We start from the raw sequence: 23184 nt of genomic DNA, 5'->3' as shown, positions 1-23184 counted from the left end.
ACATTTGCAGGGATTCCCTTTTGCTACAAGTCCGTGGTGATGGAGGTTGGCCCAGAAGGATGCTGCACACACAAGTCTGTGTTCTAAGTTAGGAATTCTGAGTTTGGAGAACTCGCAGTTATAAAGGGGCTGGCTAACAAGCCTCCTCAACTTCTGCTTCTGCAGAGATATCTTTGTTATCCCAGACAGAAAAGAAGTCTTCTTTCTGCTCTGGATACCCTATCTCTATCTTCCAAGTCTTTACGGTTTGAACATTCTTGAAAAGATGGCCCAGAGGAAAGACATGCAGAAACAGGAGAGACCTCAGCAGTATCTACCCTTTGTACACCACGTGGGCTATTCCCTCGGCTGCTGTGATTAAACAGTCTGACTTGAGTGACAGGGCTAGTAATGGTTTCTGTTGCCTTCACATTAGAATGCCAGGTGGCTTTCTCTTTTCATGTTTGTGTTGACCTGTCCTCTTGGCTCAAGGCGTTAATCCAGGTACAGTGGGGTGTATTAGGGATTTTGCATGACTTGGCATGAAGGAGCAAGTCTGGAGTAACTCCATCATCTGTGACAACTCTGACCCATGTGTTAAGGCAGAATTACGTGACTTCTGGATCCAAGGTGATGTTTTCTTAATATGGAGGTCTATTATGATTACTTCTAAGGTATGTTTCACCTTAGTTTGAAGACGGAGTCAAGTTCATGCCTGACTTTCACACGAGGAGTAGAAGTACAGCTTTGGGAATGCATATGGTGTCCCAGGAAGTAAATGTTGCTTACAACTGTTGGGACTCCCAAAATGCAATCATCTCAGTTGAGGGATTCAATTAACAGAGTCTTCAGTTTAGGGCTCCCAATTCAGTTCAACTAATTGTCTGGTCCTGGTTTTTACAGAGGCTGAGTCGTGTCAGTCCAGTTTTTCATATTCACATCCCCAGGCAAATGGCATTTGTACCAGGGATAACTGGGAATAGGATTGCTGAAGAAATCTGTGTTTTTTTGTGGGAGTGTGAAAGCTAAGGGCCTCTCTACAGCTTCTGGTAGACCAGTTGGTGAGGTTAGGAGAATGTCAATCCAGTTGTCAAAACTCATAGGAGATAGCATACTTAGTGATTAATTAAGGCACTGTCAACAGTTTGAGAGAGCTTCATCAGAGCCTCATCTTGAAGAAGAAAGTTCCAAATACACTTTAAGAAAATTACTTTTGGAGTTAGAATAGCACTGTTTTATAGGCCCACCAGTATAATTACGCAAATGTGTTATTCAATGCGCAAATATTTAAAAAACACCTATCTTGTTAATTTTAGTACCCTCTTTCTCTTAGGAATAGTGTTCTGGTTTGGATGACGGATAATATGATCATCTTGTTTAGGATCCGATTCAATTATCTGTGGAAGTTTTTGTGATTAGCACAGATAGTAATAAATTTCTCCCCCTCCAAACTTCTTAGAACAGGTCCTTTGTACTCTTCATATGTAATTTATGCATGCGGTAGTATCTTTGAGTAGCTAGTATCTTTGAGTTGCGTGTGTTGCCTGCTACTAGGTTGTGAGGTTTGTTATGCTAGGGCCCACACTTAGCACACAAAAGGTATTTGATAAAATACCAGTGCTTCATTAACTTTTTAAAAAGCTTCCCCTCTTCCCAACTCATTATTTATTATTAAGTGATTTTGTGTTTAGTGTTTGATAACCTTATATACTTCACAAACATGTCTTATTGCCCCTTGACGTACTTTTCTTTTAGTTAGTATTATTTAATGGCAAAGGAAAACATGAATCATTTTCTGAAGAAAATAATTCCTTATTTCAGGTTGCCGAGGAGCCCAAGTAGAAGAAATATGGAGTTTAGAGCCTGAGAATTTTGAAAAATTAAAGTAAGTATAATTTTAGTTATGTTAACCATTTTTTTCTAGGGCCAGTGTTGCAGGCATAGCAGGTAAAGCTGCTGCCTGGAATAAGGGCATCCCCTAGAGGGGCTGCCCACTTCCAAACCAGCTCCTTGCTAATTACCTGGAAAAAGTAGCAGAAGGTGGCCCCTGCCACTCACGTGAAGACCTGATGAAGCTCCTGGCTTTGCCTGGCTTAGGGCCAGCTGTTGGGACCATCTGGGGAGTGAAGCAGCGAATGGAAGATCTTTCTTTCTGTCTCTAGCTCTCTGTAACTCTGACTTTCAAAATAAATTAAAAAATCATAAAAAAAGGTCTGTAACAAACTTTTAAAGGATGTTTAGATTAATCTGTGTATTTTAGCTGGATTGTCCTAGGCTGAATACATTATATCCTTTAAGTTTTTTTTTTCAATCCTTTGAGATACTTATTATTATTCCCATTTTATAACTAAGACCTGAGGCTCATAAGTAAGTAATTTGCAAGGGATTCGAACCTAAGTCTCTGATTCCATATTTACAGAGTACTGATTGGTTCATTTTTCACAAAATTCACTTACACATTAGTAGTTTTAGAACATGGAACAGGGGCCAACGTTGTGGCAATAGCACACCATATGAGAATTGGTTTGCATCCTGGCTGCTCCACTTCTGATCCAGCTCCCTGCTAATGCACCTGGGAAGCCAGCAGAAAGCTTAGTTCTTGGGTCCCTGCCACTCATGTGGGAGACCTGGTTTGAGTTCCTGTCTCCTGGCTTATTTAGACCAGCCCTGGGCATTGTGGCCATTTGGGTAATAAACTATCAGATGGAAGATCTCTTTCTCCTCAGTCTCTTCCCTCTCCCCTGGCCCCACCACCTCCCAGCCCCATCACTCTGCAACTCTCTGCTTTTCAAATATATATATATATATATATATATTTTTTTTTAAAGGAACATTTCGACATTAAAAAGTCTACAAAAACATGTTTCATAGCTATATATTGATAGTAATTCAGAGCTTGTCTGCACATCCTATTTCTGCCTGGGAAGGCTACAGTTCTAGTCCCAAAGAAGAATCTTCTCTCTCCCCTGTCATTTTGACGAGAATCTCTCTCTCTTTTAAAGATTAATTTGTTTGACAAACAGAGTTAGAGCAAGAAGTCTTGCATCTACTAGTTCACCCCCCAAATGGCCAGAATAGCCAGGGCTGGTTCACGCTGAAGCCAGGAATCAGGAACTCCATCCTTGTCTTCTGCGTGGGTGGTAGGGCCCAAACACTTGTACCATCCTTTGCTCTTTTCCCAGGCACATTAGCAGGCAGCTGGATCAAAGTGGAGCTGCTGGGACTTGAACCTGCACCTTTATGAGCTGCCAGTGTTGCAGGCGGCATTTTAACCCGCTATGCCATAGCACCAGCCCTGACTATCACCTCTCTGAGCCTTTTCTCCTCAACCTCCTTCCATACTCTTAATAACTGACCTTAAATCTGCAAATGAGGCTTAGAGGAATGTTCATTGATGGGAGAGTTATTTATTTTTTTAAAGATTTATTTTTTATTTATTTGAAAGCCAGAGTCACAGAGAGTTTCCATCCCCTGGTTCACTCCCCAAATGGTAGCAGTAATGGGCTGAGCCGGCTGAAGCCAGGAGTTTCTTCCAGGTCTCTCACCTAGGTGCAGGGGCCCAAGCACTTGGGCCATCTGCTGCTGCTGATTTCCCAGGGGCATTAGTAGGGAGCTGGATTGGGGGTGGAGCAGCTGGGATGTTGATGTTGCAAGTGGCGTTACGCCAGAATGCAGGCCTCAAGGAATGGCTTCTAAAGGGAAAATGGAGAGTTGGGGAGATGGCTGCTGTCTTTAATGGTCCGAAGGAAATGGTTTGCTTCTATCTGCCTTCCTCTTCCCCTCAAAAAGAACAGTTTTTTAAAAGATTTTATTTATTTGAGAGGTAGAGCTACAGATAAAGGGAGAGACAGAAAAGTCTTCCATCCACTGGTTCACTCCCCCAGATGGCTGCAGTGACAAGAGCTGGGCCAATCGGAAGCCAGGAGCCAGAAGCTTCTTCTGGGTCTTCCATGTGGGTGCAGGGGCCCAAGGGCTTGGCCATCTGCTGCTGCTTTCCCTTGTGCATTAGCAGGGAGCTGGAGTGGAAGTGGAGCAGCCGGGACTTGAACTAGTGCCCTTATGGGATGCTGGTGCTGCGGGCTGAGGCTTTAGCCCTCTGCACCAGAGCACCAGCTCCTACTCATAAATATTTTTTACACACTGTATTCATATATCTTGAAACTCAACCTAGCATTAACAGCTTGCTTAGCATCTAGTTTTGCTGTGTTTGTATTTAATTGAGGTGATAGAGGTAGAAATAAATAGTTCACAGATTTGAGAATAAGCCTTTCATTATAATTGTTTTAACTAGGTGATTTTTTAGTTTTATTAACATCCTCTAGAACAATATTTTAGTAAAATTTTATATTAATATTTCATTTGCATTTTACTTGTTGAATAGCCAACTATAACGTGCTAACAATATGTTATAAAAAAAAAAGCAGGATTTAGTGTCACTTGTTTGTGTTTTATTTTGCAGGCCAGTTCATGGATTGATTTTTCTTTTCAAGTGGCAGCCAGGAGAAGAACCGGCAGGCTCTGTGGTTCAGGACTCTAGACTTGATACGATATTTTTTGCCAAGCAGGTATGGTGCTTGTATACACTGAAAAGGCTCGAGAGCAGCATGGCTCTAGTCAGTCTGTGCCTCTAGTGCAGCGTTCCTGAACATTTTTGTCTTGGAACCCATTTACACTCTTAAAAATTATGATCCTCAAAGAACTTTCGTTCATGGAATTACCTGTCAGTATTATACCATATTAGACCTTAAAACTGAAAAATTTTTAAATCTTTGTCAATTGACTTAAAAATAGCAATAAACTCATTACATATTAATATAAATACTATTTTAAATAAAAATTAGTATATTTACTAAAAAATATTAGGGAAGTACATTATTTAACATTTTTGCCAATCTCTTTAAATGCCTGCTTAATAACTCCCGGCTTGCTTTTCCTATGTGTTTCTTCATTCAGTTTGTTGCATTATGTTTGTTTTGCTTTGCTTTTGATTGAAATATATAAAGAAAATCCAGTCTCTTAGCCTATGTGTAGTTGCAGACGGATGAGTGTTATCCTTTTCAGATAATTGTGGTGTTCTCTGATACTATTTCATAACTCTAAAAGTGTTACTTTAGGCCGGCGCCGTGGCTCAACAGGCTAATCCTCCGCCTTGCGGCGCCGGCACACCGGGTTCTAGTCCCGGTCGGGGCACCGATCCTGTCCCGGTTGCCCCTCTTCCAGGCCAGCTCTCTGCTGTGGCCAGGGAGTGCAGTGGAGGATGGCCCAAGTGCTTGGGCTCTGCACCCCATGGGAGACCAGGATAAGCACCTGGCTCCTGCCATCGGAACAGTGCGGTGCGCCGGCCGCAGCGCGCCGGCTGCGGCGGCCATTGGAGGGTGAACCAACGGCAAAAGGAAGACCTTTCTCTCTGTCTCTCTCTCACTGTCCACTCTGCCTGTCAAAAAAAAAAAAAAAAAAAGTGTTACTTTAGTAAAACTTCATTGCAGTATGAAATTTAAAATTCCTTATCTTGCTCTTCAAATGCATTTTGTATTTTTGTGCATTTTGTAACATTGTGCATTGCTCATTTAAAAATTCACTGGTTTATGCATTTTTTTCCATTTGTTGACACATTTGCTATCATTTGACAGTAACAAGTGATATCTGCTAATATTAAGATCCCTATAACATCAGAAAAGTAATTATCTGTCAGAAATGTTTAGCTCACAATGGTAGATTTAAATTTTATGAAATTCTGATTCTTGCTCAAAGTTCAGTATTTATTGACAGTAGCATCAGGTGTTTTCCTTAAAGCTATAGACTCATTTCACTCATTTTTCAAGAGAATATCTGTGAAATATCCTCTGAAAACCCTGTGTCAGTTTTTCTGTCAAGTAAAAATATTGTTAAAAGGCTCAGCCCACAATTCAAACAACTTCACAAGTGCCTTCCTCAAGATAATCAGCAAATCGTGGTATGCAATAGCAGTTCTTTATCTGTACTTCCTGTTTCATTTTGCAGAATATTGAAGACTTAACAACCTAAGGTCAGAATTTAATAAAAACAGCTGTTAGTGCATATCAAAGACATTTGTCAGTAAAACATTTTGTTTTGTGTATGTATGTGTGTTTTTTTTTTTTTTTTGAGATTTATTTTATTTATTTGAAAGAGTTATAGTTAGAGGGAGAGGCAGAGAGGGAGAGAGAGAGGTTCACTCCCTAAATGTCCCCAAGTACTGGAGCTGAGCCAGTCCAAAGCCAGGAGCTTCTTCCAAGTTTCCCAGCTGAGTGCAGAGGCCCAAGGATTTGGCCATCCTCTACTGCTTTCACAGGCACATTAGCAGGGAGCTGGATCGGAAGAGGAGCAGCTGGGACTAGAATGGGTTCCCATATGGAATGCCGGCACTGCAGGCCAGGGCTTTAATCCACTGAGCCATAGCACTGGCCCCTGTTTTTTTTTTAACTATATGTGTCAGTGAAGCAGTTTAATGCCACTGCTTAGATTCTTGCTAAAATATCAGCTGTTCCTTTTTTGTCTTAGCACAAATGGGAATGCAGAGAAAGAGACAAAAACTGCCTTCAAATTGTGATGGACATAATTGAGCTGGCAAACTCCTAGAATAGAGTATTAGGGATTCCTAGAGATCTGTGGACCACACTTGGAGAACTATTCTAGTCTATACTATGATCAGGAAAATACAGTTTTAACTCGTATTAGTAGATACCTCTCTATATGTGGCCAATTGATTGGAAAAGCTGAAAAATAGTGTGTGTATTTGATAAGTTCTTTGGATTAATGTTTCATTTATTTATTTCAAAGGCAGAGAGAGACAAAGGGGGAGAGAGAGGCAAGGGGAAGGAGGGAGATCTTCATCTGTTCGTTCACTTTCCCCAAATGGCCTCAAGAGCTAGGGCTGGGCCAGGCTGAAGCCAGGAGCCTGGAACTCCATCTGAGTCTCCCATATAGGTGGCAGAGGGTCCAAGAACTTGGGCCATCTTCCTCTACTTTCTGAGGTGCATTAGCATGTAGCTGGATCAGAAATGGAACGCAGGGCCATTGCTGTGGCATAGCAGGTAAAGCTGCCACCTGCAGGGCCAACATCCCATATGGGTCCTGGTTTGATTCCTGGCTGCTCCACTTCCAATCCAGCTCCCTTCTAGTATGCCTGGGAAGGCAGCAGAGGATGGCCCAAGTCCTTGGGTCCATGCACTCACGAAGGAGTTGCAGAGGATACTCCTGGCTTCAGGTGGGCTCTGCTCTATCCATTGCAGCCATTGGGGAGTGAACCAGCTGATTGAAGGTAACTCTTTCTCCCCCCTGCCCCCCCCGACTTTCAAATAAATTAATCTTAAAAAAAAAAAGTGAAGACTCAAACCAGCACCCGTGTGGGATACTAGCATTGAAGGCAGCAGCTCAACCCACTGCACTACAGTGCTGACCCCTTGATTAATGTTGGTAATCTGAACTGTATGATTGCATTTGCTTAAAAATTGCAATTGTTTCTGAGACCCAAAATATTGCTTAGAATAATCTAATTAACCTTGAGAATGGTAGAAAAATACAATTGTTTACTTTTTTGGTCAAGACTTTTCTACTTAGTAACTTGTTTTCCCTTTCCTCTAATTTTATTGCTTCTTTCCGTTTTCTTCTCAGTGTTTTTAAAGAAATTAGAGCTTTCTCTTCTCTTGTAGTTTATTTGACAAAGGGAGAGAGCAGCCATCACGGGTACACTCTTCAGATGCCCGCAATGGGCTTGACTGGGACCAAAGCCAGGAGCTTGGGAACCCAATCCAGGTCTCCCTCATGAGTGTCAGGAACCCAATCACTTGGATCATCATTGCTGCTTTCCAGTATCTGAAGCTAAATAGAGGAACCCAGGCACTCTGATGTGAGACACCAGAGAAAGCTATGCATAGGATTTGGAACTGGAAATCAAACCCAGGCACTGTCATGTGGGTGACAGGCATCTAAACCAGCATCTTTACCGCTAAGTCACATGCCACCCCAGAGCTTTTTCTTACTTTAAGGAAATATGGTTTCATCATTATATAGTTAAAAATTACTGTTTTCTGGGGGCGGCACTGTGGTGTAGCAGGTAAAGCCACCACCTGCATTGCTGGCATCCCATATGGGTACCGATTTGAGTCCCAGCTGTTCCACTTCCAGTCCAGCTCTTCGCTATGGCCTGGGAAAGCAGTGGAGGGTGACTAAGTCCTTGGGCCCATGCACCCTTGTGGAGACCTGGAAGAAGCTCCAGGCTCCTGGTTTTGGATTGGCACAGCTCCAGCCACTACAGCTATTTAGTGAGTGAACCAGCAGATGGAAGACCCCTTTGCCTCTCTGTAACTCTGCCTTTCAAATGAATAAATCTTTTAAAAAAATTACCATTTTCTTTCTGATGGCAGAATTTACATTACACAGTTATAGGAATAAATATCCTTGTAATCCCACACCCAGCTTTATTAACTACTTTTAACAGATTTTTATTTAACACAGATAAAGAAATTAAGGCCTAGAAAAATTGAATTATTTGTCCAAGGTAAATAATATACATGTGTGATGGATTCAGAGCTTAAACTCAAATCTAAAACTCAGGTTTGTGGTTCCACATGTCATTACCTCCTATATGTTCTGTCCATATCTAATACATTCTTGTAATTTTGTTACTAAGATTATGTAAAATGGTTTGTGTCTTTTACACTCAGTGAAAAAATTTTACTTAGTTCCATTTGGTATATTTAATAATTAAAGTTAGCATTATAAATTGAAGGCTTATTAAATGCTTTTATCTGCATTTTTAAATCATTAATTCATTTGTAGTGTTTTCCATAAACAGGTACGTGGTTTTACAGACTAGGTGGAGACAGTCTTGGAGGTTAAGCAGCTGGTCAGTGGCAGTCTAGGGTGCAAACCCAGGCTCCATGGCATTGAAGTCTGCCCTCTTAACTTTATCATGCACTGCTGCCTTTAAAAGTAGTTTTGGTATAAATGTCTATAATTTGTTAAAGTAATCTCTTAAAAGTTCAACATTTTGAGCTTATTTTTCTAACACAAATAACCTACTTAATATGATTATACATTCAAATATCTATGTGAATATCATTGTATTTCCAATAATGATAATTTTAAAACCAATAATTATAATTTTAAAATTTGGATGAGGTAGCATTTGGCACAGTGATTAAGACCATCTTGGAGTGCCAGGATTTGAGTCTCCTCTCTGCTTCTGGTCTAGCTTCTGATGATGCATACCCTGGGTTGCAGCAAGCAGTGGCTCAAGTGTTTGGGTCCTGGCTTCCTATATGGAAGAGCCAGATTGAGTCACAGACTCCTGGCTTCGGCCTGGCCCAGCCCTGCCTGTTGTGGGCATTTGGGAAGTGAAGAGCTGATGGAAGGTCTGTCTGTCACTCTTCCTTTGGGGGAGAAGAGGGGAAGACATAAATAGTAGAGAACAGGGGGATAGATCGTTTTAAAAGGTCTTCAGATGATTTATCCCCTTTCTAAAGAAGGCTTTGCTGTTTCTGTAACGAATATAGGGATTATTGCTCATTATACAAAATTTAAACATTGTGGAATGTATGAAGTAGAAAATAACAATGCTTATAATCCTTGTTCCAGAGATAAAAAATGAAAACTGCTTATATTTGTACATACTTTTTTGTGGATGTCTCTGTGTATTTGTTTCTTACACATTAAACTCCAAACCTGACAGTCAGCACTTTTGTTTTATGTCTGTTGCTGGTGCATAGTAGGTATCCAGTAGGTGCAGGCTGACCTATTCCTAAGACAGTTACTACAGTTAGCATTGGAAGTCACCAAGATCAAGATACTGATATTGATGCTTCTCTCAGGCAAGACTTTTTAATGTCTTGGAGTTCACCTCATAGGAGCCAAGGGCAAAGGCCAGACTTTCAGCAAGACCAAGTTCTTAACTGCACATGGAAAAGTAAAACTCGACCCTGTCAGGCAAATCTTAGAAGGCATCTCTAAGTAAGTGACAGATTAGCTAAAATCTGAAGGTTAAGCAGGTATTAACTAGGGGAGAGAGACTGAGGATCACTCTAGATTAATAGCAGCTTTATAGCAAAAGCAAGTTCAGTAGAAGATACTAGAATGCCATTGTAACCACGGCTTGTTAGGGTTAGGTACGGTTCGTTTTAGAGAAAAATGGTGTATGAGGAATTTTTTTTGTCTTCCACATCCATGAGCTCTCAAGGTTGTAGATCGTACTTTTGTCCAAGTCCACTGTTCCAAAGTTTACTTCATGGTCCAAGGTGATTGCTGGAGCTTTAACCATTCTATCTCAATTCCACATTCCAGATAACAGGAAGAAGGCAACTCACTCCCTTACCTTACACTTCCTTGAATTTGCTCATGTCACATGCTTATTTCCCTTTGGTCAAAACTCAGCAGCTAAGAGTTTTCATCATTCCAGGTGGTTACAGACCCAGAGAAAATCCTGTGTGAGAAGATGTGTTTTAGATGAGGAAGACTGGTCACTCTTAACTAGTTGCATTTTCACTAGCATAATGAGTTCATTTAACCTATTTAGTTTCCTGGGTATTCAATTCCAGAATTTCAGCAAATTCCTGAAAATAGACTAAAGTAGAAATTAAACATGTTTATTACAGTTAGGCCAAGATTATATGAAATGAAATTTTAAAACTCTTAATATTTTGGAGGTCATTATTACCATGAAAAACTTTTTTAAAATAAAAATTAGTACTATCTTTGCTCTTGTATTTTATAGGTAATTAATAATGCTTGTGCCACTCAAGCCATAGTAAGTGTGTTGTTGAACTGTACCCATCAAGATGTCCATTTAGGAGAGACATTATCAGAGTTTAAAGAATTTTCACAAAGTTTTGATGCAGCTGTGAGTACAATCCTTTCCCTAATCCTAAAATGTCCTATTTTTGATGGTTCTTATTTTAAGACTATTTTTAAAAATTGTTTTAGATGAAAGGTTTGGCACTGAGCAATTCGGATGTGATTCGACAAGTACACAACAGTTTTGCCAGGTAAGCACACTTCATGTTAAATGTGCACTGTTTGTCTCCTTGCTGCTTTGTCTCTCACTACTTGTTTTCTCTGCTGTAGGCAGCAAATGTTTGAATTTGATGCGAAGACATCGGCAAAAGAAGAAGATGCTTTTCATTTTGTCAGTTATGTTCCTGTTAATGGACGACTATATGAATTAGATGGATTAAGAGAAGGACCGATTGATTTAGGTAATCTGGATCCTGTTTCTGGTATTTCACTTTTGACAAAGGAAAAAAGATGAATATTCACCTGGATTTAAGCCACAGTGCTGCTTAAATTTTGAAGGTATAATATGAAGGTCTTAAGGTCTTCAGTACTTTATTAAATTAACATATAGGAAGAATATATTGATTTCTATATTTTAGTAGAGGCCTTTCTTTACTAAGAGAAAGTACTTTAAAACCACAGATTACAAGTTTATATTTTTTTCAGGTAACTTCTAAAAACTATTCCTTGTGACCTTTAAGAAGTTATTCTTGGGTAAATGTTTGATATAGTAGGTAAGATGCCAGTTGGGATGAGCGTGTCCCATTTTGGACTGCCTGGATTCAATTCCTGGCTCTACTCCTGATTGTAGCTTCCTGCTAATGTGTATGCTGGGAGACAGCAGGTGATGGCTCAACTAGTTACGTCCTGCCACCCACATGCAAGATCTGGATTGAGGTCTCAGCTCCTGGCTTTAGGGTGGCCCAGCTTCAGCTCTTGCAGGCATGTGGGAAGTGGATCAGCACCTGGGAATCAGTCAGTCTCTGTTTCTGTCTGCCTTTCAAATAAAAATAAATAAAAACGAAAAATAAATTATTCTTGTCATTGTAACCTATTGATAAGGGATAACAAGCATTTTTTATCTTGTATTAAAATATTTTCATTTGGAATAAATTACTTCAATTGTTTAACAACCTATAATAGTGCATTAATATGCTATTCTATGTGTCAAAGGATAGATTTGTCCTGAACCCACTCTGTAACTTTGAGCAAAATTGATACATGATTATTAAAGTTAGAGTGTAATCTGTAATTCTGAAACAATAGGTCAGCAGAAGAATTCTGACTCCTTTTTCTTATTAAAACTTGTTTTAGTTGAATCTAATGTTACATGCTGCTTGTAAAACTATATACTTTTAGAATTTAATAAAGCATACATTGATTTTGTTTGTTCTTTTTGATCATATCCCTTTTATTGGCCATTTTAATAGTTTCAGGCCAAATTTACATGCTATCATTATATTGTAAAATATTTGTTTTCCAATTCAGTAGAAGCTCATTTTCTCTAATTTGGTAAATTATCTGATTGCTGCATTTTCTCTGTTGGCTTCTGTCTGCTCATTCTTTGTTTATTAGAACCATCAAATATAAGAGAAGTTAAATGATTGAACAGAACCACCAGTTTTATCGTACAACTGGTGGCTATGCTGTACTTTCAGGTGAAAAAACAAGCATTAAAATAACTGGGCAAAATTGGTTTTGTGTTATAGTGGATTTTTGTTTTTTATTTTATTATTATAGACAGTGAGACAAATCACAGAATCTTTTGGCCCACTACCATGTGGGTTGGTTTTTCCTTAGCCTTCACTTTCATCATCTCTAAAATGAAGAGTGAGTTACGTGAAATAACCTTTAACTTATTACTCCCTCACACTTGTTTAACCACTACTAAGTGATACAATAACATGACAGTGCAAATTATGATGATACTCTTTTTCCTCATAATTACCAAGAAAATAAGAATTAAAGTTTAGCACAGTTATGTCAGAAAAATTTTTACTGTCCTAAACTTGCTAAAATATTTGGAAAAAAATTTGGGGTCAAACTTTTGAAATAGTAATGAACATTGATTTTTCTAATTTGTAATTAATTTTTAAATTTCTTTCTAGGTGCATGCAATCAAGATGACTGGATCAGTGCAGTGAGACCAGTCATAGAAAAAAGGATACAAAAGTAAATGTCTCAGTTAATCTCATCAGCATAACATTCTGATTTTAAAGCATTTTGTTAAGTTTTTGTTTTCTTATATCTTAGCAATGTATATTGAACATCTACTTCTGATTGGATTAATGCTTTCAGAAAATCTCTACATTCTACAGAATAATATGATAACATATCTTTAGAGAAGTTGATCTATCAGTTAGATAGTTTGTATTATTTGATATTTGTACAAATATTTGATAGAGTTTTGCTTTTCAGGTTTGTCAATTATAAGTTAAACTTTCATTTTGGCTAATTATACAATCACGTTCATTTGTAAGAAATACTGAGAGGTCATGGACATTGTACCTTGCAGTTATAAAATCTTACAAAACTGTAGTACAGACAGTATTACTGCCAGGCCATGGACAATTCCATAGTCAAGATACAACAAAAGGATCTTTATCACAGGATCCTTCAGGTTGCCTTCCCTCCCCCCTTAATCCCTAGGTTTATAATTTTGGCATTTAAAAATTGTTAATTTGTAAGGAATATGAATGTGTTACACAATGTGTAACCCTCTTATGCATTAGCTTTTTTTCACTCAGCATGTCTCTCTGGAAATTGGCCTTGTTGAGTGTATCAGTAGTTTTTTAATTGATGAAAAGTGTTCTATGGCATGGATTTTTTGCCTTTTTACCCATTCAAAGACATCTGCATTATTTTCCTTTTTTTCTATATAGGATAAACCAATAAACATTTTTATGTAGTTTTTTTTGTATACTTAAGTTTTCATTTTTCTGGGATAACTGCCCAGGAGTATCATTGCTGGGTCATATGGTAAATGCATGCTTTGTTTTATAAAAAGAAACTATCAAATGATTTCCCAGAGGGACTGTAACATTTTACATTCTGACCAGCAATATCTGAGAGATCTCATTTCTTTGCAGCTTTGTTAGCATTTAGTTGCTCACATATAAAAAAAATTTATTCACTCTCATGTTTCACTGTGGTTTTAGACTTCATTTCCCTTAATGACTAATGTTGAAATTCTTTTTGTGCCTCATTGTTTAATTGGATTGTTTGATTTTTAACTGTTGAGCTCTAAAGTTCTTTACCTATTCTAGACACTAGTTCTTCATCTGATGTGTTGCCTGCAAATATTCTCTCTCATTCTGTAGCCCATCTCCTCCTCATCCTAACATGGTTTCATAGAGCAACAGGTCTTAAACTTGTTGAAGTCTAAGTTGTTGGTATTTCTCACTATGAATTGTATTTTTGCTGTCAAGTCTAAGAATCCTTTGTTGAATCTAGATCCCAAAGATTTCCCCTATTTTTCCTCCCTAAATGGTTTATAGTTTAATGTTTTACATTTAAGTATATAATCTATCTTGAGTTAATTTTTTTATATGGTGTGTGATGTTTAGGTCAAGGTTCATTTTCAAAGGCTGTCCTTCCACTGAATTGCTCCTACAACTTTGTAAGAAACCAGTTAGACATACTGTGTCTGGATTCACTATTCTAGCCATTCAGCGATTTGTTCCTCTGCCAGCCCTATACAGTCTCAATTACTGAAGCAGTAAGTCTTGAAACTAGGTGGACTGCTGCCTCCCACTTGATCCCTTTCTTTAAAATTTTTGAGCTATTATAATTAGTCATCTTTCCCATATAAATTTTGATATAATATTCCTGTATCTACAAAACTTACTGGGATTTTGATAGGAATGTGTGTCAAACATTTATACCAATTTGAGAATTGGTATCTTTACTATTTGAGTCTTCTAGCCTTCATTAGACTATGGGATATCTTTCCATTTACTTAGCTCTCCTCTATTTTATTTGTCAGTATTACGTAATTTTAGCATATAAATCGTATGCATGTTTTGTCTGATTTATATCCAAGCACTTCATATTCTTTTGATTGATTCTATAAATGATACTGTATTTTTTTAAAATTTACTTGTGATTATGGCTAATGCACAGAAATAAAGTTTGGGACTAGCGTCTTAGTACAACAAGTTAAGCTGTGACCTGCGATGCCGGCATCCCATGTGTTCTCCAGTTTGAGTTCTGGCTGCTCCAGTTTTTTCTTTCTTTCTTTTTTTTAAGATTTATTTATATATTTGAAAGAGTTACACAGAGAAGGAGAGTCAGAGAGAGAGAGAGGCCTTCCATCCACTGGTTCACTCCCCAGTAGGCTGCAATGACCAGAGCTGTGCCAGTTCGAAGCTAGAAGCCAGGAGCTCCCTCCAAGTCTCCCACATGGGTGCAGGGGCCCAAGGACTTGGGCCATCTTCTACTGCTTTCCCAGGCCATAGTAGAGAGCTGGATCGGAAGTGGAGCAGCCAGGACTCTAACCAGCACCTGTATGGGATGCTGGCACTGCAGGAGGTGGCTTTACCTGCTACAGCACAGTGCTGGCCCCTGCTCCATTTCTGATCCAGCTAATGTGCCTGAGAAAGCAGGGGAGATTGCCCAGCTCTGTCCTTTGTGTCCCTCTGAGGCGTGAACCAGTGGATGGAAGATTGATCGATCTCTAACTCTGCCTTTCAAATAAATCAATTTTTTTTTTTTTAAGAAATGCGACTAATTTTTCCCCCTTGTCTTGCATCCTTTCACCTTGTTGAGGTAAAAAATTCTACAGCATTTTCTATATACGCAATTTTGTCATTTGCAAAAAGAGGTGGTGGTTTTGAGTTTGTTTCTACCAGTTTTTGCTTTATATTTTTTCTATCTCTATTGTTTGGTGCATGTGTTTTTATGATTGCTAGTTCTTTGGGTTTATCTTTTTTTCATTATATAGTGCCCCTCTTTGTCTCTAGTCATTTTCTGATATGTAATGTTTGTTTAATAATCGTATAAACACTTTCGCTTTTTCCCCCTTTTACATATGCATGATATGTTTTTCCATCCTTTTATATTCAACTAACCTATATCATTGTATTTGAAGCAAGTTTCTTGTAGTCAATGTAGTTTGGGTCATGTTTATTTTTAACCTGATCTTTTTCTTTTATTTGGTGTGTTTAGATCATTTATATTGACTGTAATTGTCATGAAATTACATATAAATTAAATAGGTATTTAATATGTTACAATTTAATTCTGCCACTGAATTTATTTCTCTTTGTTTTTTTGTTTCTTTTTTTTTTTTTTCCTTCTTGGTAATATATTTAAACTTCTTTTTAAAGATTTTATTTATTTGAGAGGTAAAGTCATAGAGGAAGAGACAGAAAGGTCTTCCATCTGCTGGTTTGCTCCCCAAATGGCTGCAATGGCGGAGCTGGGCCGATCCAAAGCCATGAGCCAGGAGCTTCCTCTGAGCCTCCTGTGTGGGGATAGGGGCCCCAGAACCTGAGCCATTCCACACTGCTTTCCCAGGTCATAGCAGAGAGCTTGATCGGGATGTGAGCCAGCGCCCATGTAGGATGCCAGCACCACAGGCGGAGGCTTAGCTCATTACGCCATAGTGCTGGCCCCTTCAAACATTGTTCAGAATCTCACCTTGGTTTACCTGTAATATTTTTTGAGTATTTTTTGTATGGCTGTTTTAGTGGTTCTCTAATTTATCAGGGTACTGATGTCAAGAATCTACTAGTTCAAGTGAGATGTAGAAACCTTACCTTCCCTTTGCATACTTTTACTGACCCCTGTGTTAACGTGATTGTCCTAATACCTCTTAATACATGTTAGGACGATGCCACATAGTATAATAATTTTTGCTTTAACCATGAAATGTAATTTAGAAAGTCTAAAGGCAGAAAACATGTTGTATTTACCCACATTTTTATTCTTTCCATTGTTCCTTTTTTGTGATGTCTCCAGAACTCTTTTTATCATGTTTTTTTCTGTTTAGAAAATTTATGGTAGCCGGCCGGCGCCGTGGCTCAACAGGCTAATCCTCCGCCTTGCGGCGCCGGCACACCGGGTTCTAGTCCCGGTCGGGGCACCGATCCTGTCCCGGTTGCCCCTCTTCCAGGCCAGCTCTCTGCTGTGGCCAGGGAGTGCAGTGGAGGATGGCCCAAGTGTTTGGGCTCTGCACCCCATGGGAGACCAGGAGAAGCACCTGGCTCCTGCCATCGGAACAGCGCGGTGCGCCGGCCGCAGCGCGCCTACCGCGGCGGCCATTGGAGGGTGAACCAACGGCAAAAGGAAGACCTTTCTCTCTGTCTCTCTCTCACTGTCCACTCTGCCTGTCAAAAATAAAAAAAAAATAAAAAATTAAAAAAAAAAATTTATGGTAGCCATTCCTTTGGGGCAGGTCTTCTGTCAACAGATTCCTTTTCTATATCTGAGAATATCTTGATTTCCCTTTCATTTCTGAAGGATGTTATCACTTGATACAGAATTCTGGCTTGACAGTCTTTTAGCACTTGAAAAACGTGCCACTCCTTGACTTTTGATAATAAGTCCAGGGTATTCTCCCACAGGTGTTGATCTCTAGCTTTATCTTTCTCTCCTGTTTAGTTTTCAGAAGTTTGATTGTGATTTGTCTTGGTGTGAATTTCTTTAGGTTTGTTCTGTTCAAGATTTGCTCAGCTTCCTAAATTTATGGGTTTTTATTCTCATCAAACTTGGGAAGTTTTCAGTCATTATATCCTGTAATGCTATTTTCTTTATTTAAGATTTACGATTTATTTATTTAATTGAAAGGCAGAGAGAGAAGTTTTCCATCGATGATTCATTCCCAAAATGGCTGCAACATCTGAGACTGGGCCAGGTTGAAGCTAGGAGCCTGGAACTCCATCCTGCTCTGCGATGTGGGTGACAGGGACTGAAGCACTTGGGCCATCTTCCACTTCCTTCTGAGGCACATTAGCAGGAGGCTGGACCTCAAGTGGAGCAGCTAGGATTCCAATAAGCACTCCAGTATGAGAGGCTGGCATTTGTAAGCAGAAGTGTCTCATGGTTGCATCTGTACTTTGTCAGCCTCGTCATTTCTCCTACCCTTCCCAGACTCCAAGGACTTGAATATTGTCTCTTTTGTTTTAATTCTACAGGCCTTTGAGTCTCTATTAATTTTTTTTTTTAAATAAAAGCAGGGATTTTTGTATGTCCTGTTCGCTTTCTCTTCCCAGGGTTGGTTGGTTGGTTTATTAAATATTTATTTATTTATTTTGAAAGAGCTACACAGAGAGAGAATGTAAGGCCGCCACAAAACACACTAAACACTGGAGTAAGGGAAAGAGTTTATTGGGGGAAACCCGACAGATTGGAGGGAAGGGGCGAAGAAGGAAAAGAGGGAGAAGGAGAGTGTAAGAGACAGAGGTCAGGAGAGAGAGAGAGAGAGTGCGCCACGTGTTCTGGGACAGGTCCTTTTAAAACTTAGCTGAGGGTGGGAGGAGGGGGTGGGCAGAGAAGTAGGATCGGTGAATCCCATTAGGATGAAGGCGAAGCTGGCACCAGTGGTTGGGCCATGTGGCCACCTGGCTTCCAGCAGTGGCAGGGGGGCTAGAGCCTAGGATGGTGTCAGGGTGTAGATCATGCCATAGATAAGACTGCACCATTTCACTAACAGAGAAGGGGAGGCAGAGAGAGAGAGAGAGAGGTCTTCCATCCGCTGGTTCACTCCCCACTTGGCCGCAACGGCTGGAGTTGCACTAATCTGAAGCCAGGAGCCAGGAGCTTCTTCTGGGTCTGCCGTGCGGTTGCAGGCGCCCAAGCATTTGGGCCATCTTCTGCTGCTTTCCCAGGCCACAGCAGAGAGCTGGATCAGAAGTGGATTAGCTGGGACGCCAGCCGGTGCCCATATGGAATGCTGGCGGCTTTACCCACTACGCCACAGCACCGGCCCCAAGGCTCTATTAATTTTATTTGTGGTCTGATGTCTTGTTCCCTCTGTTCAGATTGAATAATTTCTATTTCTATTCTAGTTTACTGATTCTTTGTCCCCTCTGCTCTTGAACCCATCAAATGAATTTATTTAAGTTGTTGTATTTATCAGTTGTGAAAATTTCATTTTGTTCTTTATATCTTTGTTTACCTGCTGATACTTTAAGTTTTTCATGTTTCCAGTTGCTTGCCAAATAATTTTTACAGTGGCTCTTTTAAAATTGTCATAATTCTAATATTTGTCATGTGACTATCAAGTTGAAGTTTTCGGGTTTTTAGTATGACTAATGATTATTGGTTAAAACCTGAGTATCTTGAGGATTTTATACTGAGACTTTGGATCTTATTTGAAACTTGTTTTAGCTGGTTTTTATGTGCACTGCTCTGGTAGAGTACATTGGGGCAACTGTCTCATTACTGGCAGGTGGGAGTGGAAGTCAAAATTCTATAGGTGGCCTCCATTGCTACCTGAGGTTAAAAGGAAATTCCTTGTTATTGCTGGGCAGAGGTGGAGATTCCAGCTCCCCACAGGGCTGCATAGGAGTGCCTTGGGGCTGCTCTAAAACTGAAGCAGCAGTCTTTGTTACTGGATGATGCTGACAGTTTAGGCTTGCTGTCCTTTGATATGCAAATGGATGTTGTTAGTACCACCTGGCCTTTCTTGGCGCCAGCCTAGGTGCCTCAGGACAACCTGGGTAGGGAGGGAGCAAGTCACAGATTTTTCATTCAGAACACTCATGTGAAAGTTTTCTGTTTGGTAAGACTGCCCCTTTGCTGTTTGACCAGAGAAAGCAGGCTGCTGTAGCAGTGCTTAAATGTCTGCCTGTTGACGTTCTGGGTTAGCGGTTTCCTCATCTCCTCTGGGGTTTGTGAGGCAGAGAGAGAGCCCAGGGGGTTCATCACCCCTGATGTTCCTAGGTCATCAGTCCCCTAGCTTGTCTGTCTGCTCCCTGCTTTATGGAATTTTACAGTAAGATGTATGATTACATTAAGATGCAGTGTAATGAAACCAACAAATATGAAATCTTAGTTTAATTGTGATATATTATATGTATGAATGCCATAGTTCTTATAAAGGTAGGTAAATTGTTTAGAATATTTGTTATTTCAAACGTTTCAGGTGGCACTAACATAATTTTAAAACAGTTGTAAAAATTAGTGATTGGTGAAATCTAGCTCTTTTTTGCTGCGATTGTACTCTTAGTCAATTGATAAATTTTCTTTGCCCCTAGAATAAAGAGAAAATGAATTAGTTTAATAACAATGCTTTTACAATTTTTGTTTCATTATAAACCTTAAAATAACTTTTTTTTACTAGGTACAGTGAAGGCGAAATTCGATTTAACTTAATGGCCATTGTGTCTGACAGAAAAATGATATATGAACAGAAGATAGCAGAGTTACAAAGACAACTTGCAGAGGTTTGTGGCCATATTTTTAAGTATAAAATTATTGCTTTATTATCTTCTGAGGGAAAATATTTACATATAGATTTAATCTATATCCTGAGTGGAGATTAGAATAAATTCTGGACTCAGGAGGCCTGGATTTAATTTCTGACTTCGTCATTTAATGGTTATGTGAATTTCTTAATTTCTTTATATAGCATGAGGAGAATAGTGTTTCCCTTATAAGGTTGTCATGAGGATTAAATGAAATAATATATAAAAACCACTGAAAATGACTAACATGAAAAATGCTATAAATGTTAGCAATTGACCACATTAAGTATTTATTATTATTATTATTATTATTATTATTGACAGGCAGAGTTAGAGAGAGAGAAAGGTCTTCCTTTTTCCATTGGTTCACCCCCCAAATGGCCGCTACAGCTGGCGCGCTGCACTGATCCGAAGCCAGGAGCCAGGTGCTTTATCCTGGTCTCCCGTGCAGGTGCAGGGCCCAAGGACCTGGGCCATCCTTCACTGCCCTCCCGGGCCATAGCAGAGAGCTGGACTGGAAGAGGAGCAGCTGGGACAGAATCTGGCACCCCGACTGGGACTAGAACCCTGGATGCCGGCGCCACAGGCAGAGGATTAGCCTAGTGAGCTGCGACGCCGGCCAGTATTATTTCATTATATGTATAACTAAGCAAGTTAGATTATAGTTCTCAGAGTTAATTAGGTACATTTAGAGTCACATGTAGTCTTCATTGGTCTTTATGCTCGACTATAATAAATAGGATTGGAGAAGAGAATTAGTAATAGAGAGTCATTTTTATAATATTTGATCACATTTTTGAGTGTATTTAAGCAAATTTATAGCCATTAGTATGAGAGTATAGCAATATAGTATGTATTATATGTCATATAGAACTTGGAAATATGGAAGGTACTGTTACAGGCTTTTATCCTTTAATATTACTGGTTTTAGGCTGATGTTCTGTTACTAGTATTAAGAGTAGAAATTCAAAATAATCATATTTTGTTTATCATTTCAAGATATTCTGTACTCTAGCCTCGATCATTAGGGTATGCTATTTCTTTTCCTTTCCCCTAAGGAGGAACCCATGGATACAGATCAGGGTAGTAATATGTTAAGTGCTATTCAATCAGAAGTTGCCAAAAACCAGATGCTTATTGAAGAAGAAGTACAGAAATTAAAAAGATACAAGGTATGTTTTTAAAACCACTTTGTTTTAACATTGCAGTCGCAGAGCAGGGTACTTTGAGGTGAAGGTATGTTCAGTGTTTGCTTTCTCTCCCCTCATTAACCAGTGTTGAATCATGCATTGATTCACTGGTACTCTGTAAAGTTAAATTGTGAGGTTTCTACCTTTTTTACTTTAAAAAAAAATTATGAACAGATTTTTAACCTACTTGCAGCTTCAGTTCACTCGAGTTATTTTCTTATTTATGCTCAAATTATCCTCATTAGCCATCGGGAGCTACTTTAGCCTATCACCTAAGTCCTTGTGACCTAACAACCCTAGTCTTTGACAGCCTCCTTGTTTTCTAACAAAATGTTTCAGGTGCCCCTTATGCATTTTCTGCTTCAGACTTGAGATCAGCAATGTTTTCAAAAATCCCTAGGATCTTGTGGTGGAAAAGGGAGAGTGGAATTCACAATCTGGTTCTGAAAGCTCAGTGCTTTCTTGTGGTCATTGGTACTAAGTCTTTTCAGAGCTGAAAATAATTCTTATTTGTTTCTTGTTTTAATTTTAAAGAGAAAATACCATGTGAATTCCTATTAATAGTTATTTACTACATAATGACATTCCATCAGCAGTGGACTGCATGTAGCATGGGTGTGCAGTAGGCAACACCATCTGGGTTTATAGAAGTGCACCATGGTATGTGAACATTGACGTAATGCCCAAAGACAGACTTCTCAGAATGTGTACTTAATGTTAAGCCATGCACAACCACTTAATTGGGAGTCAAAGGGCTTTATGCTTGAGAAGTTAAGAATTTGCTTCTTTTCTCACAAGCTAACATTAATTACTTATTCATTTTATGTGTGTATGATATACATCATAAATATATGGTGGCTATGTGTGTGAAGGCTTCAAAATGTTTGTGGCAAAATGGCATTAGAAGGTAATGCACGTTTTCTAAGAGTTGTTCAATGCCCCATAATGTATATGTATATGTACATATATAAAACATTCAGAATAATATTGTTAATAACAATAGAAAAGTTTTTTCCTTAGTCTTTTTTATTCCTTAGGATATATCCCATTTTGGACATTAAGTTAACTTACTATCCTTTAGTTCACTTGAAATTTTATTTCTTTTTGTTTTGATTTCAAGTTTTTTAGGGTGACTTTTTTGGTAAATTCTTATTTAATTTTGTATAATTATGTCAAACATTTCTATAACTTGGATCCAAATACAAAAAGCAGAGTTAATTTTAATAATGTCATTCTCCTACACTTGCAGTCTGACCTGTATTATTTTTACAGACAGGAGTGGAGGGGAGGGACTTTGATTTTGGTATGGCCTAACAAGAGTCTAGGTCTTCTGTGAAGCTCAGCTGAAGGCAGGCACTGCCATTTTTGGTGGCTCCCCAGTGTCAGCACAGTGCTCTGCATCATGCTGCACAGCCAGCGAATTTTTGTTAATAAAGGAAATGGGCCTTGAACTAGGAGGATTTTTTTCAGGTGGAATTGGTAGGGGTGGTAGGTTTGAGAGTAGTCCAGGCAGGAAAAGGAAAGGGCCAGTTTCAAGGTGAACAGGAAAGTAAGAGGTGACAGCTTTAACAGTTTCCACCGCACATACTAATAAAAGAACCAAATTATGTCATTTATATTAGGGTACTTCAAAAAATTCATAGAAAATGGAATTAAAAGATAAGTTTATTGTGTAAAGAAATTTTGAAGTCCATATGCAGTTTTTCTTTTTTTTTTGACAGGTAGAGTGGACAGTGTGAGAGAGAGAGACAGAGAGAAAGGTCTTCCTTTGCTGTTGGTTCACCCCCCAATGGCCGCTGTGGCCAGAGCACCTCGCT

General features: G+C 39.1%; 1 protein-coding gene across 2 annotated transcripts in view; it reads left to right on the top strand.

Moving 5' to 3' along the window:
• UCHL5 (ubiquitin C-terminal hydrolase L5) overlaps positions 1–23184 on the top strand; it is a 36530-nt gene that overhangs the window by 5869 nt on the left and 7477 nt on the right. Inside the window, exons 2-9 of one of the 2 annotated variants that reach the window (XM_062211528.1) lie at positions 1801–1864; positions 4439–4544; positions 10709–10834; positions 10918–10979; positions 11059–11189; positions 12876–12939; positions 20054–20156; positions 21239–21349. In XM_062211528.1, coding sequence (XP_062067512.1) covers positions 1801–1864; positions 4439–4544; positions 10709–10834; positions 10918–10979; positions 11059–11189; positions 12876–12939; positions 20054–20156; positions 21239–21349 — 767 coding nt within the window. Of the gene's footprint in view, positions 1–1800; positions 1865–4438; positions 4545–10708; positions 10835–10917; positions 10980–11058; positions 11190–12875; positions 12940–20053; positions 20157–21235; positions 21350–23184 lie in introns of both variants that reach the window. The other variant, XM_062211527.1, reaches the window with a different exon arrangement.

This window comes from Lepus europaeus, chromosome 14, assembly GCF_033115175.1.
Source record: "Lepus europaeus isolate LE1 chromosome 14, mLepTim1.pri, whole genome shotgun sequence".
In the NCBI taxonomy this organism is placed as follows: Eukaryota; Metazoa; Chordata; class Mammalia; order Lagomorpha; family Leporidae; genus Lepus; species Lepus europaeus.
This window is presented reverse-complemented; position numbering and strand designations above follow the sequence as displayed.